We start from the raw sequence: 27,411 nt of genomic DNA, 5'->3' as shown, positions 1-27,411 counted from the left end.
GACATTTATTTCATTTCTTTTAGGAACATTTTATGCAATGTCTAAGCATAGTCAGCAGAGGTCCTGCCAAACAAACCAGGAACATGACGAATAATTTTCTAACTACTTTATTAGAACATTTTTTGCAAGCGCACACCCATTCCCATGTGTACAATATATATCCCCAAAAGGAAGAAAAACAACAAGAAAGAGATTAAAAGACAGCATTCTTCTCTTCCACTGGCCTAGTGGAGGAAAGGGACATGGAAAATGCCAAAAGGTTCATTGGGGGAAAATCTCAACCTTTCCAAACCTAGGTGTTCATCTTTTTTTACTCTATGGGTCAAGGTATCTGTGCTGATTCTCAGAACAAGTGCTAGTTTTTCCATCTTGTTCTTACCTTATACATTTTCTTCTCTTCTTTAAAGTTTTCAGTTCCTTTCCTTAAGGAAATAAACATCTGTTTATTATTATTTAGCAGGCAATCATGATAGAGAGATGCTTCCCTTAGTCTGTTTCTGTTTATCAGCTATAAATGGGGCCAGCGGATGGTTAAGTCTGCATTCTTCAGCTCACATCTTGCTCTTCCCTTCCCTTTTTTCTGGTTAGCTAGTAAAAGAAGGGTACAGGTAGAGCGAGCAGTGTAGGATCCAGACAGACTATAATAGAAGGCTACATATAGAGAACAGACTAAATCATGAAGATATATGTCTGTATACAATAAAGATATTACTACATGCAAACTGGAGTTAGTCCAGAATGCAGTGGTCTGCATACTTTGGGGCTCTCAAAAATGGGAGCATATAACGCCGGTTTTGTAGAACTTGCACTAGTTGCCAGTCAGTTTCCAGGCACAATTTAAGATGCTGGCTTAACCTATCAAGCCCTTTATGGTTCAGCGACCTCTCTTTCACGATCATGGACCACTTTCTCCAACCACTACTGGCCCAACCAATTAAAACAATTAGTGAGAAACTGCTGCAAATCCCACAGGCTAGCCCCATCCTTGCTGGTGTTTCGGAAACTGTTGAAGATGGAATTGTTTTGGAGAGCCTTCTCCTGATGTTATAACCCATCTTTACTTTCATTTTTCGCCTTTTCATTGTCATGGTTCTGGTTGTGTTATTTTTGTTGCGATTCATTTGGTTTGCACATGGTTGTTTGAATTGGTCTGTTTATATTCTGTGTAAGCTGCTGAGAGTCTTCTGGATGGTGATGGGATAGAAATGTGTTTACTAAATAATGCATAAATATTATATAGGGGATGCATTTCATATCAGCCTTCTCTCATCCCTGCACTAATCTTGTGGTCCTTCATGATTATTCTTGGCTCACGCTTTAAGCTCAGTGATGAATGCAGTTTGAAGGTGGTATCTCCTTCTACTTTGGTTTCTCCTCTGTCTGTCCCTTTGAAAAGATTGGCCATGTCTCATTCCTCTTAGCCACTCTGACGTGAGTGACCAAACTGAGGACTTTTTGGACCCACCACTTGTAAAATGTTCTGGAGAAGCTGTAATACTTTTGAGTCTCTCCGCATCGCCTATCAGAAAGCCATTCTTCCTGCATGCGTGGTGGTGAGGGTTCTGCACAGGGGTTTGGGGAGGCAGAGAAATGGAGGTTTGCCAACAAAGATAGAAAATGTTTCCCTTTTGCTCAGTGAATGAGTGAACAGGGAGAGTTAAAAAGGGCTTGGCAGGGAATTTAAGGCGAGCTCCTAACACATTTTCCCTCTAAGTCAAGATTTTACTTGGATAACCTGAGTGCCTGAGGAGGAAACGAGAAGGAATAAAAGCTTTTCTGGTGGTGTTGTTCAGTGAAGCCAAAGTGAATGGCCAGGAGACTCCAAGTGTTTCTGTAAGCAGCCAATGTGGCAATTACATGCCAACCGCCGTTAACATCTATAGAGCCCTAAGTGATCTTGCTTCTGCTGGATTTGTCCCAATCAGGTTCCAAGACCTATAGAAACAGCCCAATCCAAATTCCTAAGATTTATTCTCCAAGTACCTTGGAACATCTCTAAATCTTCATTACCTCTGGAAGTTGGATTTGTCTCAGGGGATGTCTTTCACCTCAGATTCTGAATTAAATTAATTTTCAGAGCAGGATCTTTAGTTTCTTTGACCGTCTTGAATAAGTGTTATTCCACCTGGCAAAAGGACATTGATCTTGACCTCAGGCAGTATGGCTTCTCAGCATGGTAAGTAATCTCTCTAGGGCCTGAGGAAGCTAACACAGAATTGAAATAGTACATTTTTGACATTGTCTTTCATAGGGACCCTAGTGGTATACCACCAGATTATGGAGGAATCTCTGCTGATGGATCATTTGTTCAAGGGAACCACCAACTTTCTGCATTTGTACAACCCTGACAAGATGTAACTTCTTCCTTTCTAGGCTAATAGGGGGCAGATATAGGGCAGATGGAGTCTGTTAGCTATGTTTTACTGTCCTGTCCTCTCTCGGTACAGGGCTGTGTGGATATTTGATAGCTCTTTCACTGTTAAACTATTAGGGCTGGTCTTACGAGGAGAAAACTCAGTTCCTCTTGACTGACATATCCCTTCCTATGCCATATATGAGAACCAGGTTGGAGGTGGTAAAAGGTTCCAGGTTAGAAACTGGTTGACCAGGAGTTCTAGTCCTGCCTTGGGCGCAAAGCCAGCTGGGTGAACTTGGGCCAGTCACCCTCTCTCAGCCCTAGGAAGGAGGCAATGGCAAACCACTTCTGAAATCTTTCCAAGAAAACTGCAGGGACTTGTCCAGGCATTTGCCAGGAGTCAAGAGTGACTGAGCACACACACACACACATACACACACACACAGAGAAAAGACTTGGGTATTTTTTTTAAAAAAATCTGAACTTAGCCATATTTCTTGACCAGCTATCTACAGTTTATATTTCAACACAATGTTATATATTGAATTTTATTTTATTTTTCTATCCTTTCCTTTATCTTTTTGCTTGTTCTTCGTTTGGCACATGCAAATTTGCATTGTTATTGTTATTTGGTCTCTGACCATAAATAACATTCAATCCATCAGCAGCCTTGATTGTACTTACTCAATGCTTAGAGTACGAGAAATAAAGAAGATGAATTTCAATTCTTAGTGAGGAAGGGTAATATAACAATAGCTTTAACAGAGACCTGGTGGGATGACTCCCATAATTAGAATATAGCAATTAAAGAGTGCAATTTGTTCAAAGGAAAAGAAGCCATAGAAAAAAAAGTGTATTGTGTGTGTGCGTGTATATATCTATATATGTATGTGTGCATATGGAGAGCATCTGGGTTAAAATAAATAGAGAAACAATAAAACTGATATGGTCGGTATTATCTTCTATTAGCTGCCCGGCCAAGGATAAGATGTAGACAATGTCTTCCAAAAGCAAATTGCAGATTTTTCAAAAAGGCATGAAACCATTGTAATGGGAGACATCAATTACCCTGACATCTGTTGGGAGACAAACTCTGCCATGCGTGGTCCTGACTTATCCTTCCGACCACTTTCTCTTTCTGGGGGTGGGGGAAAATGCAAGAGGATCAGCTGCCCTAGATTTGATACTCATCATTAGGGAAGACTTAGAGGTGGAAGTAGAAGTAGCAGAAAAGTGACCTTCCACGTTGAAGTTCTTGATTTTAAGGGAAAGTACAACTGTGTGATCTCAAGCACATATCTTGGACTTCCAAATTAGTGGAATAATAGAGCGATGATACGTTGGGCCTAATAACAGGAGACGTTAATGGAAAAGGAGCTCAAGATAGGTGGGAATTCCTAAAGGAAGTGGTATTAAAGCCACAATTGCACAAGACCAATGGGGCGGGGGGGAAGTGAATGACAGCAGAAGCCAGTGTGGCTACACAAAAATACTTAGTGAAATCTTTTTTTTTTTTTTTTTTTAAACTCACACAGAGGGAATCGAAAGAAGGTCAGGACACAAAGAAAAAGTTCAGATTGGTAGCCCAGAACTGTAGAGCTGGTGTCAGAAAAGTGGAAGCTCAGGGTGAGCTGAGGTTAACAAAGAAAGCTAAAAATAACAGGAAGGGCTTCTTTAGATTGATTCAGAATAAAAGGAAAAGGAAAAAAGCCCAGTATATTAGCTGCTCAGTGTCAATGGCAAAATGTAAAAGGAAGAAAGGAAAAACAGCTACTCCGCTCCCATTTTGGTTCACTCTTCTCCAGAAAGGGGGGGGGGAATCCATGTGTTCCATCAGGAACTTGTGAAGGGCAAGATGAAGGGTTATGACTGAAGGATGAGAAGAATAGGAACATGGTCGTGGAAATATCTCTTCAGTAGGAATGTGCGTAAATCTCCAGAGCCAGATAAATTGTGTCCTAGGCTGCTGAGAGCCAGTTTGGTCTAGTGGTGAAGGCTCCAGGCTAGAAACTGGGACACTGTGAGTTGTAGTCCTGCCTTGGGCACAAAGCCAGCTGGATGACCTTGGGCCTGTCCTTCTCTGTCAGCCCTAGGAAGAAGGCAATGGCAAACCACTTCCGGAAGACCTTGCCAAGAAAACTGCAGGGACTAGTCCAGGCAGTCCCCAGGAGTAAAAAACTGGCTTGAAGGCACCAAAAAAAAAGGGGGGATGGGGGAGCTGCTGAAGGAACTAGCTGGTGGTCTGGCCAAACCTTTTATACTGTTTTATGTGATAAATCCTGGACAGTTGGGTTAGTATCAGATGAATGGAGAAAAAAAATACTGTCCTAGCTTCAAACATGGGAGAAAGAAAGATGTATTCATGACTTCAGCACACAGCTTATGAGCACTTCAGGGTATCTGCAGATGTGTTCAGAGCTGACTGCACTTAATTCTGGAATGGAACCTCCTGAGAGCTTCAAAAAGGAGACTACAAACTTCCAACTTGGAGTAGACGAATATCCCATAAAATATTGCATTTTCTCCTCTCCCTGTAACAGTTATGTCTTCTGCTCTGTGTTCCTGCCAATCAGCCATGCCCTTTATAAGATACTTCCTTCTATCTTCTATCACTTTCTCATTTCCTCCTTCTCTTTTCTAAACTGACAGTCACCATTTGGTGATTAGAAAATATACTCAATCCTCAATCTTTTGAAGTATTTTGCCCCTGTATTTTTTTTCTCCTAATGTGCAATTAGAAATCCCAGGAGTAAACCTCTCCGCTTGCCAGTATTTTCTATTTCTTTCTCTGTGCCTATGTTGCCTCTGTTTCTATCACAGCTTCCAGCTTGAGCTTTTAGGAGTGGTGCAACATACATTTCAAGCTGAGGTTGATTAAGAGGCCTTTACACATGCAATTTTCACCCCTCTATTTCTTTGAGCCAATGTGACACTATGGCCCTGTTCCAGTTCCTTCTGCATACACCAGTTTGGGTCAGAGAATACATACAGCTAATCCAGCAGAACACACAGAAATGTTAAAAATGGGATTATAGGCCTATCCACATGAACATATGCTCAGTCTCTTAAGCACATGAGAAGTTCTTATGCACGTATCTCTGCACTTTTTCAGTCAAAATTGACTAAAATCTACGTCCCACTGAAAGTTGGGGGTAAGAATTCACGGGAATGTATCTATATATCTATGCATGTGTGTATAGGGAAAGCATCTGGGTTAAAATAAATGGAGAAACCATACAACTGATATGGTTGTGGTTACCTACTATTCACAAAAATGCACTTTTGCATTGAAAAAAAATGATTATTTTCAAAATTATCTCATCAAAGAGATTAGTAGAGCCTGTAGGTCATAAAAAAGGAAGCCCCGGGTTTGAGTCTTAGTATGTCTTGCTTAGTTCTGGGTTAATGTAGGTCTGGAGGTTTCTGTCAGTCTTTTCTCATTCCATGAAAGTATGTTGGTGTAGGAATGTGTAAAGTGGCCTTGATTCCATTCAAAATTTTCAGATCAGTTCGGAAAATAATTCTATTCAGTGTGGATTTTCAAACTGAATCAGAAAAAGAGCATTTATGCACGTGTAAATGACCATCCAATCAATGCATCCAATCAAGTCAAGTTATTCAGATCCCCTTCAAACTGAATCTTAAAATAAAATATTCGCACTAACGTACTTTTCTATACCAGGTGAACTTGCCAGACTTAATACCACCAGGAAACCTGACTCTGTATTGAACAAGACGTATCATTCAAGTCAAGTTTCCTTTGGGTTGAGCTCACCTCTTGGTGATGCCACATCAAGTAGTTATCCTGGCAGCAATATGGAAGTGGGTTGCCATTGCATTCTTGCTGGATGTTTTTCCACTTTCCAGTCCAGCCTCAACCCTGGGGTTTACTGGTGGTCTCCCATCCAAGTTCTAGCAAAACCCACCGCTGCTGAGCTTCAGAGCTCAGAGATGAAGATCTTGCCAGGCTATAAGCACTGCACACCCTGGCCGATGATCTTTCAATCCCGACTCTTCGGTCCAATGTCTCCCCAACCCCTGCGTCATCAGCCTTCCAGTTGAGTCAATCTTGACTGCAGTGCAACACAACTTCCCTCCCCTTCCAATTTTCCTCCCTCAAGGAGATGATCTGCAGCAATGCCAGGAGCAGGAGGAGGAACAGGCTGCCTGAGGGTGAGGAGGGGGGAGGGAAGACTTTTCATCCCAACCACTGGGTCAGGAGATTAAGGAGGCAGCTCCATCTAAACTCCAGGGTCTGCCACCTGTTTGCAACCAGCCTGCTGGAGTTGGCACAAGGTGACACATCTTTAGGAGGGCACTGGCAAAGGGTTAAAAGCAGGCCACAAGCAGGAGAGATGTGGACTCCGTGCCATGTGTTTGATTGCTCAGATTGTCCCTTTCTCTCCCCCTTTCTCCTTCGCCCTGGGCCGTCAATCAGAGAGACTGGCGCTGGGAACTGGGACACTGAAAACTGCCAGACGGTGGAAACCCTCTCATCTCACACCAAGTGCCAGTGCAAACAGCTCTCGACCTTTGCCGTGATTGCCCAGCTCCCCAAAGACCTGGTAAGTGTGGCTGAGGAGGAAGGGAATGGCGGAAGCAGGCTGGGTGGGCCCTGTCCCATCCTTTGAGATGACCCATTCCCCAGGAAGGGCAAAAGAGTCAGATTTGAAGTTCCACTAAAGGAGAAGAGAGTGGGAAGACAAAACACTCCTAATCCTGACACCCAGCAGACCAGCAGAAAGTTCTGGAAACTCAGTGGAAATAGCTTGAACATCCAATTTCAAGAGGTTGCTTGCTGAAATTTTTATGATGGTACTGGAATGTCTTGTGGTGTCTCTGCTACCCATTCAGTTCTGGGCATATGACAGAGGAACAAAGAATGCTTTCTTGGGTTGAAACTCTGGGAGGTTCAGAAGAAGCTATGTTTAATTTATGCTCACTATGAAATTGCAACGTAAGAGTTTCATTGGGATTGTCCATGGGCGTTACTCATACATAAGAATTCACACTTCTGTTTCATATATATACCCTGAGATGTTCTCTTTCCCTTGTCTTTGCAATCAAGAGTAGTGTCTAAATGTGGGTAGTCAGCTAGTTCAAATCTCATCTTACTCCCCTGGGAATTAACTAGCTAGACTTGGCCAGTTTCCCATCTGGGTTTCCCATCCCATCTGTGATTTGGGCAAAATTGCGATCATCCTTATGGTTTGTGGCAATAGTTGCTGTTACGGTTGTGCTACGATAATATTATGCAGAGTGCTTACACATTCTAAAGTACTAATATAAATATTAGATATTTATTAGTAGTATGTGGCATGCAATAATTGTTGTAGTTTCTACTACGGATAGATAAATCTTCCGCTTCCAATTTGTGACCCGCTCTTGGTTTGCTTATAAATTGATTCCACCGCATTTCCATATTAATCTGCAATTTTAAAAACCTGTACTATAACTGTCATTAAATAGATATTTTAATACATATTTAATGCTCATAAACTGCATTTTAAAGATATTATCCAAAGCATGCACTGTGGTGCTATTTCTTCTTTCCATTTTTCTTGTAACCAAGACCTTCGTTTTGATCTCTGTGTTAGTCCACAGACTAAATGGGTCAGGCTGTATTGAAGTCATAAATATCAGATTCCAAGGCATTCCTCCAGTTTTTCTCTTGGCCTCCTTTCCCTCCTGCACACAGACATATTCACACATATGCTTTGCACTCACTCAAACTTAGATTGCCTTACTAACATCTCTTCATTTCCTGTTCTTACATTTGCAGAAAAAGACGTGCTTCTTTCATGCCGCCTCTTTGCAATGCTCTCCTCTCCCTCTCAAGTACATGCAGAATATATTGATTGGGTTCACGCAATATAATATGCTGAGTTAAGATGGGGGGTGGGGAGCTTGGGTTCCACATATTGTGGGAACCCAGCCACTGTCTTATTCTGCTTAATGAATCCATCCTTCCTATAGTTTACTCCTTTGGACAGAGCGTGTTATGGAGGCACAGTTATTGTGTCTGGCTCAGCTGCATTTAGGGTTCAGTGTATCGTGTGACTCAGGCACGTTTCAGACAAAGCATCTCAGAGGAGGTGTGAAAAGGCGTCCTAATGAGAAGATCATTTTGTCAGAAGAGGCAGTGAAAACAAGACCTGTGTTTTCATGCCTGGGGGACCTCTGGAGCTGAGCCAGAAGATCTCAGAAGAAGAACTGATTGTGATGGAAGGAAGCCTGGAGCTTGGTCCTTTCTCATTCCAGTTATGTTCACCCATCACTTCCTCTTCCATATAAAACAGCCCTGCAGTTATATTCCATGTTCAATCAATGTTTCTCAAAGGACTTTCTGACTAACCTTCATTCTCTCATACGCCCCCTCTGCAAACTATTTCAGATGTCTGCCACATTCCTACATTTCTGGCTACTTGCACACAAGGTTTGAGGGTTGCATCTTGTCTACCAGGTGAAAGTGAGTAGTGGGTTTGGGAAAACCAACCTGAACAATATGGGTTCAGTAGCAGCCATCTGTCCCCTACCGACAATGGTCCTTAAATTATGGGATGTTGGCTACCTGTGCTAGTGCAAGAGAAATAGCATCATACGTTGTACATTGCCCAGAATGCCACCCCCCACCACTTCATTCTATATGGGGGAGAGATCGAGCAGCTTGGCTTTTGAAAACAAGAGAGGAGATGGCTTAGGAAGGGACATCCAAGGTCCTTCGTCCAGGTCTTCGTGCCACCAGCATTGTTCCCTTTTCCCCAAAGCCCCTTAAGAGCCTGAATTTCTGTTTCACAACAGCTACTATTTTTCCCTTTCTCTTCTATGCAAAGAATCAATTTTCTGTTCAGAGCTGTCTTGGCCCATCCTTCTTCCTACTGAAGATAGGAGGGAGGGGGGGCGTTTCACATTTCAAAGAGAAATACACCCACTTCTTGTTTAGCGACTGAGTTCGTTCCAACGACCAGGTCGTTAAGGAAAATGATTGCTAAGTCAACACATGACTAAGGGAGAAGGAGAGAGAAAGAGAGAGACTGCGAAGATCGCTGGTTGCTGCTATCTCATTCAGATAAAATTCTCTCATATGCCAACATTACTCTTAGTCCGCTGCACATCATTCTCAGGTGCTTGAAATTTGGTTGTAAATGTGCACATTGGTCATAAAATGATTTTTTTTATTACTGTCCGTTATTTGCAAATGGTCAGTAAACAAGGTAGTCACTAACCGAGGAGTGGGTGTGAAGAAATAATTGATGAAAAGAGTGTTTCGGTATGTGTGCAGACTCTTTCTGTATTTGTGAATTCTTCAAGCTCTCTTCCCACAACATTTGGGAATTGGGGGAGGGGGCTTCTGAGACATTGTGGGTGACAGGGAGCCCCCAAGTCTTCCCTTTTTAGCAATTTTAACCACTGGCCACTGTCTCCCCTCTCCACCTCAAATTACTGTCTGATTCCTTTTCTCCTTTCAGTTGCCACCTCCTGCAAGTTCCTTTTTCTCCAAGCATCCCCACATTTTTCACCCTCTTTTTTTCAATCTCTGAATTCTTCCCACATCCAGACTTCTTTTAAAATTCTGTGGCAAAGCACATGAAATGATCCTCACTGATGATTCTCATCCCCCACGCTCTCTTTCAATGCCACTGAAATTTATAACACGATTAACCAGTCTTCAGGGCTTAGCGCTGGGGAGGGACTCACCTTGAGGGCATGCTGTGGGATCCTGGTTTGCTGCCTCCATTAACAGTGATGGCAAAGCAACTCTCCACATTTTTTGCCCAGAATGATTTGGTCTCTTTCATGCTTCCCTTGTTGGCTGCAATATTGGTACTCCAGAAGCCTGATCTGTTGGCAAGGAGATGGCAAACCATCCTTTAGCATGCAGAAAACAAAAAGTTCCACCCCCGTCTAGACCCCCAAACATGTGTATCCTGATGAAAAACAGAGGCAGATGAGTTCCCACTTCAGTTGTTCCAAAGTCACATCCTTCCTTCTTGTTAAAGAAGGGGTTATGCTCTGGAGAAGGCATGAGGTCCTATCACAACACATTGGGTTTTAAAAAAAAAACCAAAAACTTGGATTTACTCACCAACAGTAGAGGGACTCTGACATTCATTAGCAAAGCAGATCAGAGACTTAGACTCTCTTTTCTTCAGTCACTAAATGCTGGGAATTGTAGTTTTGAAAGGAGGAGGCTGACCAAGTAACAGCACCATCAACAAACTATAAATTTCAGGATTTGTTGAGGGATGTTATGACAGTCAAAGGGCACATAGATAGCCAATGCTTCTAGTACAAATTCATCCTAAGCCATTCAGACAGGCTGGGTTCATGCATTGGACTAAGCCATAACGTAGTATTTTGACTCTGGCATTTGTGTGTCCTGGGAATCTGTTCATTCTGGTTTGTAAACCAGAGTTTGCAGCTTAAAGTAATTTAGGACTCATGGCTGCAGGAAGCCATGGCTGCAAATCATGGTTTAGCACCATCTGTGGTTCCAGACTTCCTCACATGCACAGACACACACATGCTCAACCAGGTTAGATAAAACCATCTTGACTGCATTCACACGATGTGCTAAGCTTGCTTATTAGAGCTGCATAGGTTATGAGAAATGAACCCATTCAGTTAAACTGAGGTTCAGTGTGTTCAGTAAACCCATATAATGGATTAATCTGCAATCCAGGGTAAGCATGTTGGGTGCATGCAGACACACAGTCAAATTGCACTCTATAGCTATTGTTTCATAAAGAGGAGGAAAGTTTGGAGCAAAATCTTTCCTCAAGCCAAGGTTGGTTCCTCTGGCTAAGGAGCAGAGCTTGGCTTGCTTTTGGTCAGAAATGTTCATGCACTTCATACTGTGGTGGCTGTGTCTCCCTTGAATGTGGAGTTCCTCCATCACCAGCTGCCTCCTTTGCAACCAGGCAATCTCCTCCTCCTTTCTCTTCTCTCCCCTTACAGGCCATGGATTCTGGCAGTTCTCCTTCAGTCCCTCTCATGATTGGCTGTGCAGTGTCCTGTATGGCTTTGCTGACCTTGTTAGCGATCTATGCAGCATTTTGGAGGTACGTTGGCCCAAAAGCCATGGTTAGAAGTAGGCTTGCAAAAAACTACCCCTGGTTAATCTCAACAGTAGGTGCAGACATACAGTAAAGCAGGACCATAGACACAATTGGCATTTGGGATGGGAGTGATTTCCTGTGTTTGTGTGAAGGAATGGTTGGATGAAGGCCACGCTCAGGGAGATAAGCACTCCCTTAGCCCCCAACAGGAGTGTGGGAAGTTTAAGAAGATGAGACTGGCACCACCCTACGGATTTCACAGTGTTTTGCCTTGCTGGCTTGGGAAGTTAGATTCAGTCTGGAGAGATTTCTGTCTTGAGGTGGAAGCTAATAAACGCAACAGAACTGTATCTGCACTGTCTCGGGGAGTTCTTTGGGCTGAACCTGACAGTTAGAACCAACATAAAACACATTGGCCACCTAGACTATCAAACTTGGCCCCTTCGATACTCTTTTCTTTTAATTTTCACATTTGATGTTGAGGGTCCATTAAGACATTTGGTGCCAGATCTGAAGACCCTGATTTGTTGTCACTCATTATGTTTACCCCCTAGTTTTTCAAGACCTCTGTATTCAGCAACAGGCATCGAGGGGAACAGGGTAAAACGAAACAAAGCCGTCCTTAACAGACACGAACCGTTTGCAGCAATTTTAACTAAGGGTTAAATTAAAATTCAATTTTAATTTCATCCGCCAAGGAGGGAAAAGGATGGTTTTTTCGTTCTGACTCCCACTTTTGAAACCCTGGATCTATTCCACATTTGAGATTGAGAAGATACAGGCAGAGGTAACAATTACTGAAGATTAAACAAGAGTTTGGGAACTACCCACAGAGGCCTTCTTAAAGCATTATGTGCGCACCGTGGGAGACGTTTTCCTTTGGGCTCATCCCACAATACCACAAAAGCTTATGAAAGCTCTCCTCCCTCCACAAACAAAACAGCTGCGGAATCAGCGTTCACCCGCCCATAGAATCAACACTATACATGATGGTGGTGTGGGTGGAGTTGTTGCTAATTCTAAAAAAAGAACCCTACAATTGTTGTGTGGCATTAAATCTTGCAGGAGCACCAGGCAGTGAATACATAAATAAATATTTCCCCTCATGCTCCTGTAGCCTTACAAAACCCATATAGGTTAACAACCACTTGTTCAGCGACCGTTTGAACTCATGACAGCGCTGAATGAGTGGTGCTTATGACCAGTCCTCATAGTTGTGTCCCCACAGTCACATGATCGTGATTCAGGCACTTGGTGGCTCGCAGTTACAGTGTTGGAGCACTCCTCAGTCATGTGACCACCATTTGCGACCTTCACTGCTGGCTTCCAACAAGCAAAGTCAGTGGGGAAGCTGGCAGGAGGTCACAAATGGTGACAATGTGATGTTGCACTTAACAATGGTGTGGGATTCGCTTAACAACAGCAACTGGAAGTGCCAGAACTGCTGTGGCTAAGCAGTGTGGTCACCTGACATTGCACTTTACAACTGCGTTACTTAGCGACAGAAATTCTGGTCCCAATTTACCGTCGTTAACCAAGGACTACCTGTATGAGCACAGAGATAATCAGATTCAGGGCCAGATATCTCAAAAGAGAGTCACTCACCTGCTTTTATGTTTTCCAGGTTTATCAAATCTGAACGTTCCATCATTCTTCTGAATTTTTGTGTCTCCATTTTGGCCTCCAATGTCTTGATCCTGGTGGGACAGTCCCAGATGCTTAGTAAGGTGAGAGACGTCACTTCCAAACAGGAGCACATCTTCTGCCATGCTTTTGTGTTTAGTTACACTCTGCTTTTGGATGTCCCTTACGGATTTTCTTATTGGGTGCCCTTGTTTTTGATGGAAAGTCAGAAAAAAATAGACCAAATTGGAATAGCTTTCAAAATGTGCAACATTTTGCCTTCTAATTTAGGCACTTCAAGCCTAAAATGATGGCACTTAATTAAAAATAAAATCATTTTCCTGGTTACTAGTTTATCTTCCTGGTAGTTTTTCTGTCAATCAGGGGTTTGGCAGGGCATTGACAAAGGCAGGTTTTTGTTTCTCTGAAGCTTTGTGAGTTATTGTGGATTATAATGCATTCCCAAAGTGTATGTTTCATTGTTCTGTTTCAAACATAGAGATGTTAGCGCTGTGCAGTGCTTCAGATCCAAGGGTGCTGGGCAGTCATGCAATCTAGGAAAAGATGCGGCTGCTTTAAAGACTTGCTTGAATGGAAAGTAACAATTCAGTTTTACAAGAAATCAAAAAGTAAACTAATAAAAAAAGAATACAAAAAAAGAATGAAAAGAAAAGATAAAATAAAGAAAACATAGAATTATGCCTTCTGCCCATCTCTCTATCTAGTAATTTTCATCTTAACCTTTCCCCCATCCTCTCTGTGCCTTTTTAGTGAATTGAAAAATTCTAATTATATGTATATGTATATATATATGTGTGTGTGTGTGTGTGTGTGTGTGTGTAAATGTAAAATGAAGAATTGGAATACCCCATTTTGGAGAATCAATAGGTCCAGGTATTAAGAAATGTGAAATAGACTTCTCACAATTTAAAAATGAAATTAATTCATCTGAAAATACAATTTTGTGTGTATTGAATCCCTCAAAGAATGCTTAAAACAGGGAATGGATTTTGCCACTGGATTTCTTGTGTTATAAGAAACTTAAAGGTTGTTTAACAGATCCAGAATATGAATTCGCCAACCTATTTTTGAAAGTTCTCAAAATGATACACTATGTTGATACGGTCTAGATTTCATGGTAAGCTTAAGGGTCGAATTAACTTTATATTGTAGTTCCTATATAGATCTTTCTTCCTGCTATTTTTTTCTTTCCTTCTGTTTTTGTCATGTTTAATTTATTTTAATCACTATAATATATCTAGGTTTTTGTTTTTTTTCACTGTGCAATCACTATCTTTTTTCTCTGTTGGAGATATAAGAAGGGGTTGTTTTTTTGTGTTTAAAATTCAAAAAGAAGAAGAAAAGCTGCAGATTAATGCTGGTATCTCTGTGTGTTCCAAAGCCCTTTTGAAAAGAAAAAAAAATCTGAAATGCTGTACTGCACTAATATCTCCATCACCTAATATCAAAGTGTGTGTGTGTGTGTGTCTGTGTATAAAATGTGTGTGTGTGTATGTGTGTGTTTACTGTGTTAAATAGGTTAGCCCCCTCATCTGTAAATCAAGGTTACCCATGTACCCTACTCCTTGTTTTTCTTTTCCTCTCAACATTTCCATTCCAACTTCTTCAGCACAATTAATTTCAGTTTCTTAAGACCAGCAATAGTGTGCATACCCTTTTTCTGTGGCTTTTATTTCCGTTCCAGTTGGTTACGTACATTTGGAAACCTACAGCTTCTCCTTGACCAAAGAGCTGGGGGAAAATGTTAAGTGCTCACCCAAAGTAATAAATAGCCCTACTCTGCTTAGTTTCACCCTTGGGGAGAAGAACCGATCTGAAATCTTCCTTCCGTTCGCTGCGATAGTTCTGGGCCTGCGCACGCCGTACCTCCCAACTCTTCCTTGTAACTCTGCCAGCTTAATCTGACTCAGGGAGATCAAAGACTATTGTAGCAACTCTCTCAACCCTAGAGGCAGCGTACCAGTCATTGCCTGACTCATTGGCAAACAGCCTTCTGCATAATAAATCACTGCCCTGTAGCATTTTCTCTTGTTGTACCAGAGAAAGCCCATTATAAGCAGAAGAAAAGCAAGGAAGGACATGTATGTACCACCACAGGAGCTGGTGATGGTTTGGGCAGACCAGATTTGTCTTGCTAAGGAAATACTTGTAAAACTGAAGGAATCACTGCTTTTGAACAAGGCCTGGAACCAGAGAAAAGGGTTGGTTACGGTGGGTTGTCGTCACTGTTGTGTGGAAGTGAATGTTTTGCTGCTTTCTAAAAGTACTGTAGCGGAATGACAGCTTTTTATAGCATGTTTAAAGTCTTTGCAAGTTTGGTCCATCAAAGTAGACAGCCCACGCAACCGTTCTTTCTTCCGCAGAATCTGTTTGAAAGGAGAAGAAAGGGCCAGGAAAAATAAAATGAAATAAAATAAAACATGTGTTCTAGGGATGAGAGATGTTCTATTGTATTGCTGCAGTCTCTTTACAAAACTCCATTTATAGCTCATGGAGTGGGTGAGTGGTTGGAGAATTGAAAGCAATTTACACCCAGCAGCTGATGTGTTTTTGAAGCAAGGTGTGCATGGCCCATACAGTGGGACCAAGCTTTGATGTTTCCAGACACTGATAATGATGTGTTTGTGCAAGAGAGAGAGACAGAAAGGAGACCACAAGCATTCATGAAGACTTGACTCTCTGTGCTGATTCAAAGGGACAATTTTGGCCAGACCTGCACTTTCTGATGCCACCAGAAAGACCTCCTGTCATAGAATAGCTGAAGATACAAAGTGAAGGCAAGACATTTCTGGCTGAAGTCTTACTTCAGCCACATATTTACCAGAGAATCAACACCTATGGCTTGGATTCACACGCTGCAATAAGTCATAAACCCTGGAACTGGATTCCTGGGTAAGAAAAAAGTGGTTCTGTGGCTTTTGGTGTTTTCTATCTCTTTGTCTTCCTCCTTAGACTCCAGGTTGGTCATGACACCCAACATGGTCTGCTAAAGCAGGTTGCTGTCAATCTTTTGGAAGGGCTCAGCACATGACTAGTGGACATTGCCCAGCCTTATGATCCCAACTTGTGTTGGGTTTGACTTCTTATTTCCTCAATGAACACACTCACGTGGTGATGCATTTTGTGTCCCCCATATGTGCAATAATAGGGAAGATTCAACTCCTTTTTCAGACCATAGATTTGAGCCAGATACTGTATGTCCTTTTGCCACCTTGTCTGTCTACCCATAAACCTAATCAAGCCATTGATTGATTAAAGCCGGAGGAGATGTGGGTTGGGGGGGAGGGGGGAGTTGGGACAGCAACCACTATGCAACCTGATGCAAAAACTGAACAGTGAAGAAAAACTGGGTGGATCATTTCTGAGGGTTGAAATTCAGCCCAATGATGTCTCGAGGGCCTGCTCTTAAATTCAATAAATGTCAATCTGCAAGCAAACAACAGGCTGAGCATCATGCTTTAGGAGCATTAGGTATACATTGCACATGAAACCATTTAAACAATGCCCATGGTGCTCGTGCATTGTAGAAACAACCTTTCTCATTTGGTGTTCCTTTTTAAGGAGTGCCAAAGATGCACCTTCCATTTCCAGCACATTTGCAAACATCTTCCTTTTGTTTTCTCGCCATCCTTCTCTGCTCCATTCTCCTTCCTCCCTTGTGCTCTCAATGGCCATCAGCTGCAGTTGCTCACATGGCTCTTTCAATCCTACTTGGTTGCTGCAGTGATTCCTTTGATTTTCTGGATGACATCACAGCTCTGCAGCTGAAATAATGATGATGTCATGGGCTAAGGAGAGAACTACTTTTTAATTACCATCGGAGGTCAGAAACAAGCAGTACAAGAGTAGATGGAGTAACAAATGCCAAGGAGGTCAAAACTACAAAAAAGTAAAAATATTGCTCAAGTAAAGCCGTAGTCAGCTGTTTACAGATAGTTATGGCTGCTGTATGAAACCTTGCGACTTCATGTGCAATAAAAATGTTCTTATATGATAAAGTATTAAGATGTATCAGATGAGTGTCATGGGGGAAGAAAGCACTGCTCCTTAATGTATAGCAGTCTTCCCTGTGGCATGTGTCCTCCAGATGTTTGCAGCTGCATCTTCCAGAATTCCATCTTAGCATGGCCATGATCTGGGAATGGATGGGGGTTGCAGAAAGCTAAACAGATGATAAGGTTGAGATGGGAAGTTCCTGGTTTGGAAGTGGTGACTTGAGTGTGAACTCAAGGATGGTCTTCTGCTGAGCAGTCAGGAAATAATCGTATTGGCCTGCCTTACAGGGTGGTCAGTACTGCACCACAGATGTACACTGCACTGAATATCTAAAATGGGCAATAAAGGCTAGTTGGTATCATCACTATGAATAGCATCATTGTTGTTATTAATATCGTTGTCATTAAATAGAATTCCAAACCAGATCTCCCTTGGCAAGATGCATACGTTGTACGAAATGCATAGGGGTCTGCAGGAAAGACAAGGGAGGGGTGGGTGTTGCTACACCACAACAGCCCAATGCAAGCTCTACACTTTCAGACTTGGGTCACACAATGCACACTTTGTCATTTTTGTATTTCCATAATTAGGAACAGAAACTTCTAAGTAAACACCTTTCATGACAAAGGCTCTCTTCCTCTTCACCCGGATGACTCCTGTTTTCTTTCCCCTCCAGGGCATCTGCACCATGACAGCAGCCTTCCTCCACTTCTTCTTCCTCTCTTCCTTCTGTTGGGTGCTGACAGAGGCTTGGCAATCTTACTTGGCTGTGATTGGTAGAATCCGAACACGGCTAGTTCGTAAACGCTTCCTCTGCCTCGGATGGGGTAAGAGAGAAATTCTCATTCTGATCTAGAATGCCCTTGGTTCATCACTGGATGGCTGCCTTCACACAACATCTTCAACCAGGTCAGCAAAAGGCATAGCAGCTGCATTCACACAATATGCTAAGCTTAGTTGGTGTTAACCATCATTTATTTTGGGGCAACTTAGCATGTTATGTGAATCAAGGCCCAGGTTAGCTTTTGGATCCATGTGTTTGTTGTGTAAACCCTGAAAATGAGGCTAACTTAGGAGCCACCTTAAGCATGTTGTGTGAACACAACCAGTGAGTGCAAAATCCAGTTGATGGATCAAGTCCCCAAATCACAGTGAGGCTTAATGACTGTAATCCACCTGCATAGTCAAGTTAGGAAATCCGGAATTAGATGTCTTTGACACAGTATTGCTTGGCCTTTCCTTAAAGATCTCCAACTGTCATTCTTTAACTGGTTGAAGTATCAAACTGTTTTATCATTAAAAGGTTTCTCCAGATGATTAACCAAGATCCTTCCTCCTGTAACCTGTTTGATAAGGGGTGGATGTGGGGAGACAACATTTTTAAATGGCAAGCATGCATCAAGCCCTTCAAGGCTAACAAATTCAGGAAAGAAGAACCGCTTGGATTTGGGGAATGATCTTCCAGATCAACTTATACCTAGAGTAATTAAAGCTGAGTCTCTTTCTCACACTTCCCCCTTCCCTGCGCTAAGGAAACTTTTCTGTATGAACCCCGCTCCCATAATGGTCCTTCTCTGTCCTCCATATCCCCAGGATCTCCTAGACATTCCATCACATGTATGTGGGTGCACATGTGTGCGTATACACACACACACAGTCAACTCTTGCCACTTCGTGACCTTTCACCATTCTTGGCAAAAATCATTCAAGATTTCAGAGTTGTCCCCTGCAAATTCTCACCCTTTCTTGTGAGAATATTGGGATCTTGCAAAATGTGGCCATTTCACAAGGTTTTGCCTTTTTAACAGAATTCATTCAAACATTTCATTTGGGGATTCTGAACTCTATAGGGATCATGGACAGCCGGCCCCTGTATTCTGTATTTGATCCAGTGGCTTTCTGGGACACCAGTTTGCTCTATTCGAGTGTTGTCCAAACTTGGCCACTTTAAGATGAGTGGACTTCAACTCCCAGAATTCCCCAACCAGCATGGCTGGCTGGGGAATTCTGGGAGTTGAAGTCCACTCATCTTAAAGTGGCCAAGTTTGGACAACACTGCTCTATTCAGTGTGGTGGCCCCTTAGTGATTAGCCCCTTTCCTGAGTAGAGTTTATTTCTTTTATTATTTCTGTGTCTGCTAGATCAACTGTTTACGCACTTTCTGTGCTGAATTCTTAATATTATATATTGTACTTGCATCAGTATTCTTGCTCTATATGGTATCTCTTAATGGGCAGTAGTCATACGAATGACGTTTTTGTCTATTTCTTGTCCAGGTCTGCCAGCCTTGGTGGTTGCCGTTTCAGTTGGCTTCACTCGGACCAAAGGATATGGGACAGCCAACTAGTAGGTTTCACTGGGATGGAAGGGTTGGGGAGGGAAGAAATTCGGAACTAATGCAGTGTGGAACCATCACCCCACTTTCAGTGCTTGCCAATTCCATGAAGGTGAGAGGGAGGTGGGACTTCAAGGTGCAGAGATCCAAACTGGAAAGATCAAACATCATCTGATGAGGATGAGGGGGATGGGAGGTCACCTTACTGGTCAATGTCCAGTGAGCCTATTTTTTCTTCCTGACTTTAAATAACACTTTCTCATAACTTTGGACTGGAGTGATTGCTTACTGCCTCCATCCTAATTTTTTAAATTACCACCTGGCCAGAGAGTTATTAGGTGCCATCCCTGGCTGATAGTCTTCTGATCACTATAAGATCCTTTTGAGCATTCAGAGAATCACCATATAAAGTTACAGAGACATGGATCTCTTCTTTAGAGAAGGTGGGACTAAGACAAGATGGGATTGTCACTTAGCATCAGAGTTGCTAAGTCTTTGGATCCTTGTTCCTGCTCTTCTTTGGTTTTGAAACAGTGAGTCTTCCTTTTCTCTCCAGCTGCTGGCTGTCCCTTGAAGGAGGATTGCTGTATGCCTTTGTGGGTCCTGCTGCTGTGATTGTTCTGGTAGGAGCCCAGTGACCCTTCTAGGGTGCCAAGGATCTGACTCAGGGGCTGGTCTCATTCTCATTTGTGGGTTTTCCATTTCATTGACTGATGCTGGCAGGCAAGAACCTATAAGGGCTCATTTAAAATCACACTTTTTTGCAAGGAATTCCAAGTGCCTGCACAACTTGAGTTGGTAAAAAATTATCCCTCCATGCCCTCACATTCTGCTACCTCATCCCCAATGCAAAAGAGAGAGAGGAAGCAAGGGGGTGGGGGAAAATGTGACGTCCAGGCTATCCAACCCACTCCTGATGATGTCCCTAACTTTTCCCATTGATGTTGAGTTCCTTAGGACATTTCTTAACCAGGCGAGGATGGGAGCAGGATAGGTTGCCTCCCATCTTCTTGGGAACAGGAGGAATTGTTTGGACTGGTGCAGGAAAACAGCCCTCCTTGGGGAGTTTTGTGATCACCAAAATTGCATGAAGAGCCAGCCATGTTAAAGAGTGGAATTTGTCCCACTTCCTCAGTTTTTGAGAACAAAGTTATGATGTCTTCACCATACTGTAGGGTTTGTCCAAATTGGGTTGAGAAGGAAAGGGACCTTCTGTCTTCATTTCCATCCCTGGAAACTGTGATCAGGGCTATTAGACACAGTGTGGATAATTTGGTCTTGAATTATCTAGTGTGCCATATGAACCCTTATTACTGGTGCTTATTCAACAGACCAAACTTAAACATATCTTAGCACTATGCCTCATTTAGCCAGGATCTTGCTGAATCTCATACTTGTCTAGCTTAATCTGATTTTGCAGTATAAAAATGATACCACTTCTCTTGAGATACAACATTCCAAACACAGATAATATCTTCCAATAGTGATACAATGCGTGGCTAAAAACTAAAGAGAACTGGGATTGAAAAGCCTACATAACAACTACTAAACCCAGCTGTTCTAGTTTACAAAGTTCACTTCCCTGTGAAAAAGGTTTCTTTTTTCATTAACTTGTTTTCAAAGTCCTTGAGAACTTACCGTATTTAGAATTTCTCATTGGACTGTTGTTTTTTAAATCTTACTTTCTTATTAGAGATGGTGGAGGAGAGCTTCTTATGATGAGTTCCCCGTGTAATGCCTTTCTCTAGTAAGTGGTGAAGCCAGAGACACTGCAGAGAACAAAAGAGGTTATGGTATAATGAAAAAACAAGATATTCACACACATCTCTTGTCTATCTAGTTATTCAGGAAGTACAAGAACAATGCTTTCCACCCTGGTGAATTTCACTGATATTCTCGCCTTCTTTGAAAGCAATGCCAGAAAGCCAATCCTCTTTCATCAAACTGAGCATGCATTTTTTAACAGGGGAATGTTGCTGCACTGATTTCCTTTTCTTGTGGTGCATTTGCTTTTATGTTGTTACAGTCACTTTATACTAAGTCCTATACGTTACAGCAAACAGTGGTCTAGAAAGGAAAGAGCCCACGGTCCCGGCTTATCACAAATTTCTCTCCACCCAGGTCAACATGCTAATTGGAATCATCGTCTTCAACAAGCTGGTGTCTCGAGATGGCATTTCAGATAAGTCCAAAAAGCAGCGAGCTGGGTAAGGCTCTGTGCAATCGCCGGACATAGTCCAGCACCAACACAGGGAGAAAGAGCCCCTCTTTTGAGCGGGTTTATTTATTTATTTTATTGATTTATCAAATTTGTCACCGCTCTTCTCGTTGAAACTTCCATCTTGGGATTGTAGAAGCCCCCATGCTTCCTCCCCACCCTCTCTGCCTAACAGAGTGAAGACACTGAGAGAGAGCAAAAGGAAAAGGAAGAGGGGGAATAGAATATAAGAGTTTTTAACATCCCTCCTTGAATCTGATTCCTTGAGCATATCTTGAAAACAATGTGTACAAGAACAATTGGCCTCCGCAGAGCCCCCCAAATTCCTTGTGAATCTGGTAGCAATGTGTAGGTATCTAAGACTTTCTCCAAATGCCTCCAGACCCTCGCTCAGCCTTTTGAAATGTTGCTCATATTAATTAAAATAATATTTTTAGCATCCCGCGACACTTTGACAAATGTATTCCTAAGAGGATTCTTGGAAGTCACTTTGTATTTTTGATTTAGGTAAAATTCAGTGGCGTCTGTATGGTAGAACTATGCCTGACAGTGAAAAATCAATATACTTAGCACATCTTGTCCTATTATCCCCAAATGTGGGGCTAAAATCAAGAGGATAGTCAATATCCTGCATTGATTGCTGCATGTTAAAGAAGCATATGTCCTTCTGGGGTATGTCCCCAGTATTTGGTATTTATGAATACATCAGGAATTAGATTTTTTAAGCTTGGGGGCTGGATGGAGATTTATTATACAGCTCTAGAATGGAACTGCAGCTGGCAGTGGAAGATCAATACATTTAGCATATCTTGTATGTGTGCATATGTAGGCATAGAAGCCTTTTGAAGTGCAATGCATTTTTTTCTTAACTCTTGCAGATAATATACCCCTGAAAATAAGTAATGGACAGGGTTTTTTGAATGAGAAATCAGACTTAAAACCTTTTTGTGTGACCTACATCCCTCCAGTTGTGCAGCCAGATTTGGGTGGGCGCCATGTTGAGGTGGGAAACACATGAAAACTGCAGTATAGACATAGTCACCTTAGCAGAAGTGGATCTTCACAGAAACTCTTATTCTCCACTAATAAGTTTGATGTAGCCCTATCCTCTTTGACATCATGGTCCTGTCTTCTTCATTCCAAACAAAGTCAGACCTTGAGTTAGATAAGAGGAGCATCCTCTCCTATGTGGTCTTTTCTACACAGCAGCTTATGAATAGAATTGAGCCCGCTAGTCTTGTAGTGTCATAGTGAAGGTGTTGGACTAGGATTGGGGAGATTTGGACCAGTTTCTCTCAGGTGAAGGGCTTGTATATATATGTAATGTTATGTGGGAAAGACCTTGGGACACAGGGCAAAGAGATGGTGCCTAGGGAACAGTCAGATAAGAGGGAACATAGCTCACAGCTGCACAGTGAGTGAGGCAAGAGGCTCAGAAAAGACCCTCCCTCCTTTCTTGGGCTGTAAAGGAGACAGGGGGAGATTTGTACTTTCAGACTTACAAGATTCTCTTAATGTAGCTTTACAACAAAGTAAAATTAGCTCATCTGGTTGTGTTTCCTGTCTAGTCTACCTAGTAAGGCTGACATCATATTCCTGGAGGAAAAGCAAGATGTAAATTTAACAAATAAAATAAATAAAAAATATCCCAGGATCTGCAGCTTGGTACTTATTGGCGCTTTGTCTGTGCCTCTAATTCAAGAAGAAGAACAGACACAGGAGCAGAAGGGGGAGAAAAGGGCAGGTGGAAGAGATTCTTTGGGAAAGGTGGCAAAGAAAAGAAGCTCGTAGCAATGCCCCCTAGAGCATTTTCGCCATCTCTTCTCCCATCCCCTGCTGCCAGAAACAAAAAACAAAAAAACCCCCAAGGCTAATCAAATAGACGGTACCCCTTCTGGTAAGGTCTTGTGGCTTCAACCCAAGGAGAGTTGCCCATCCCATGTAGAGTGCCAAAGGGAATGGCCCATTCTCACATGAGGATGATCAGGAGCAAACAAAGCTCCTGCTTGGCTTCTTTCAGTAGACAGGTGGCTAAAGTCGGGTGGCCCTCTGAGTGGTGCCCTAGGGGCCACGAAAATCCAGCAGAGAAGCTAAACTGAATAAAACTTAAATTTACGTTCAGCTAAAATTACATTAATTATATATCGTTCATAAAATTACTCTCCATTTATATCTTTAATGAGAGGCAGGTTGGTGTAGTGGTTCGGGCCAGTGTTCCTCAACCTCAGCAACTTGAAGATGGGTGGACCTCAACTCCTAGAATTCCCCAGGGGAATTCTGGGAGTTGAGGTCCACCCATCTTCAAGTTGCTGAGGTTGAGGAACACTGGTTTAGGCCCCAGGCTAGAAACCAGGAGACCATGAATTTGAGTCCCACCTTAGGCACAAAGCCAGCTGGGTGACCTTGAGCCACCCCTCTCTCTCAGCTCTAGGAAGAAGAAGGCCAGGGCAAAACACTTCTGAAAATGCTGCCAAGAAATCTTCAGGGGCTTCTCTGTGTAGTTGCCAAGAATCTTGACTTGAAGGCACACACACACACACACACACAACCCACACCTTAAATATTTTCCCCTTCTCACGCATTAAAAATTGCACACAGGTGTCAATTTGGAAAGGATTCCAAGGCACCAAGGTCTTTGAAAGCCTTACCTGGCTCGGGGGCAGATTTTTTTATCCCCCCAGGTAGACCAGACCAGAAAACAACTCCACAGGAAGGCTAAAACTACGTTTATTGAGATGATCTCTAATAACAGAATCTTACAAGTCTGATTGTGCTGAACCTCCTGCTCCTTCTTACAGTTCAGTGAATCAGGAAGGGTTCTGCCCAAGCTGCTTCTGAATGTTATCTCATTCTGGACGTAAAAATGTTTCAGTCCCTTTTGCCTAATGAACAATTCCCACATATTTCCATCAGGGTCGTGTCCGTTACTCTCTACAATTCTGCACACCCTGGAGTGAACCAATCAGAGTAATCTAGAATAGAGTGGTTCAAGATCCCAATTCCTAGATCCTTGGCTCACATGGTTGCCCTCCACAGCTGCCACGAAGTCACAGAAAAGAAGCATTGGGTTTAGCATATTCTCAAAAGAAGCTTTATATATTCCTGGGCCCACCGCAATTTTTCCTCTTTGAACTGGGGGCTTTTGTTTAGGAAGGAGAGCATCAAAAAAGTCAAGAGGGCAGCCACACATGCTTAATCAAAATCCCACTCAATTTTTTAGTACGGCCTGTCTGTGGCATGTGTGAAAAGGCGAAGGGCTTTGATCATCCAGTTGTGGCTGCATCTGGAATGTTTCGCAGAGGTTCTTGCTTCCAATTCTCATTACTGCATAACTCTAATCTATATTTTTAACGCATTTGTTGGAATCAAGATATCTGTATAGCTGCTCTTGTAACTAGCTAAAATCTGAAGCCAAGATTTGTTCTTGGCTTCCAGTTCTGGCATGTAGGAGAGCAATAGACCAAGGATTCTGATTCTGATTAATGTTAATCTAAAAGGGCAAGGAAGTCAGAGGAGGAGGGAAGACGGAGCAACAAACAAATTCTATCTTATGGCTGGTGTGGGTCTTCCAGGCTGTGTGGCCGTGTTCTTGAAGTTTTGTTTCCTAACGTTTCGCCAGCACCTGTGACCGGCATCTTCAGAGTGCAGGAGCACAGACAGGAGCAATTCTATCTCATTTCTTGTTCCTGATAAGCCAGAGTTCTAAAAAATTATGGTTCCACATTCACTGTGTCTCTGGAACAGAGAGGGCTGAGCATTTCAAATTTTTGGGGGGGCAGGGGAGGAGTTAACATGCGGGACTCATTTTCAAGTAAAGCAGTGTCATTCTGAAATGTTTGCAACCCCTCTATTGAGAAGGATCACATTGGAACTGGCACCCCATTTTCACAATTCCTCATGAGATTTTCTTCCTCATTTTTTTAAAAAATAAGTTTCCCTGGAGGAAGGAGAAGAAACATCCTGAAGGGGTCCTAAAATTGGAGGCCCACCTTGATGGTAATGACCCACTGGATATGATTTCCTGCTTGCAGTCATGATGTCACCTTGATACGCTCATGAGAAAATCCAAGAACTAAGAACAAGTCATACTTCTTGAAGAAAGTTTAGGGAGCCCTAATGAAAAGAATTTTGGCACCAGCTGGCATTCAAGAACTAGTCCTATTTATAAAAATGAAGTTCAGACCCTCTTGCTTTTCATGCTCCTTCCTGCCACACACAACAGATTGCTTGGCCCCCTCTTTTGAGCAAGTTGGCCTGCAGGGCTCAGATTTGCTTTGATCTTGTTTCTCACTGACTGTGTGAGACACAACTCTCACAGGGACACATACGATGTCACTTATGCCCTGTGGACTCCACGTTTAGATGTTAACTTTGTTCTCGGTTGGTACCCCAGAATGGCAGATGGAGATACCTCATCCAGGAGGTAATCTGTCTTAGCCAGGGTGGGACAGTTAGAGTGCTTTGGAGGGCTGAGATTCTGCAGTGGCAGCTCATGAAAATTTGTACCTTTCCCGTATTTTTAGAAGCCTATTGCAATAAGGCTATGAGTGATGTGTTTACTGAAAAATTGTGATCTAGGGGAAAAACATTGACAAGTGGTTTTCTGAATCAGACCAGCCTTCCAAAGAGTGACTTCTTCTGGTCTCCAAACCAGAAGCCCAATTCTATGGGGGCTTCCAAAAGCCAATTCTATGGGGGCTTCCAAGAGCAACTCCATGGGGGCTTCCAAGAACCCCCAATTCTATGGGGGCTCCAAAGCAGAAGCCCCATTCTATGGGGCCTAGAATGTTGCCCCATTCTAGGCAATACAGTTCTAACTGTCCTTCGTTTCTGTTGTGGTCAGATTTGTTCTTATCTTGTTTTTGTTTTGGGGGGTTTATTTACTAACTCTCCCGTATGAGGTGTAAAATCCCCCTTATGTTCTGCGGCAGGAAAAGAAGTTTTGCGCATCATTTGGCTGTGGCATTCCTGCTGCTCCTTTCTGCAGCTAAGCCACTTCCTTCTTGGGGAAGGGGAGGGGGTGGCAGGGAAGGTGGGAGGACAACAGTTAAATTGGATTTGATCAGAGCTCACACTGAGCCCTTGAAAAGCCTCCAGCATAGTGAACACTCCAAAATCCAAATGTACTTAGTTATGCAGGGTGAGGAAAGGAAGCAGAAGACGAACAGCATCTCTGAAATCAGCACTTCCCATCCAAAGGACCCTGCTTGTGTGGACTGATGCCAGAGGACTTAGGTTGCACAAGCGGGTGGGGCCAAAATGGCAGAAAGAGCACCTTTGCCACCAGCAAGGTGATATGCCTCACCCTTGCTATACACAATAATGGATTGCATGCAGTGTGAACGCTCTTGAGACTGCTTTGGTGTTGAGCTCTCAGCCCCTTTTGTGCATGGGGTCAAGCAACATCTTCCATCCCTCTGATGCGGGAAGGGGCCAGGACCTGAAGATCTGCCCTTCTCTTATTTGGGATGACGGAGGGAAGTTTAGCTTCCCCACCCTTGCCTTGGAGAGGCTAGTGGGATAGTCCTAGCATTCAGCCTGAAAAAGCAGAAGGCAATGGCAGCTTGCCAGGAAGGGAGACAGTCCTGCCTTTGGACTTATGCCCAATTTGCACCATGCTAGTTATTGATGGGTGGTCCTTTTTACAACTAATCCATCTTTTTTTCTCTCTCTCTGCATTTTCCCCATCTCTTGTTTGCTTTCTCCCTGCATGCCCCAACCTTTCTACTTACCAGGATTTTTGGCAGCTGCCTAAAACCAAAAGTGATTCTTTCCAAGCATGAATCTCACAGTAGCGAGATTG

General features: G+C 42.8%; 1 protein-coding gene across 1 annotated transcript in view; it reads left to right on the top strand.

The window, feature by feature from the left end:
• Positions 1-27,411, top strand: part of ADGRB2 (adhesion G protein-coupled receptor B2) — a 143,013-nt gene that overhangs the window by 89,889 nt on the left and 25,713 nt on the right. The window contains exons 15-21 of the mRNA XM_088153494.1: positions 6,795-6,921; positions 11,315-11,418; positions 13,040-13,142; positions 17,732-17,882; positions 19,332-19,401; positions 19,947-20,013; positions 21,512-21,597. Coding sequence (XP_088009620.1) covers positions 6,795-6,921; positions 11,315-11,418; positions 13,040-13,142; positions 17,732-17,882; positions 19,332-19,401; positions 19,947-20,013; positions 21,512-21,597 — 708 coding nt within the window. The remainder of the gene's footprint in view (positions 1-6,794; positions 6,922-11,314; positions 11,419-13,039; positions 13,143-17,731; positions 17,883-19,331; positions 19,402-19,946; positions 20,014-21,511; positions 21,598-27,411) is intronic.

The sequence above is a fragment of the Python bivittatus genome, unplaced genomic scaffold, assembly GCF_059951505.1.
Source record: "Python bivittatus isolate LINGU-HERP-01145 unplaced genomic scaffold, Pbiv_v1 ctg000040_np1212, whole genome shotgun sequence".
NCBI classification, from domain to species: Eukaryota; Metazoa; Chordata; class Lepidosauria; order Squamata; family Pythonidae; genus Python; species Python bivittatus.
The sequence above is the reverse complement of the archived record's forward strand: the minus strand, read 5'-3'. Positions and strand labels throughout refer to the sequence as shown.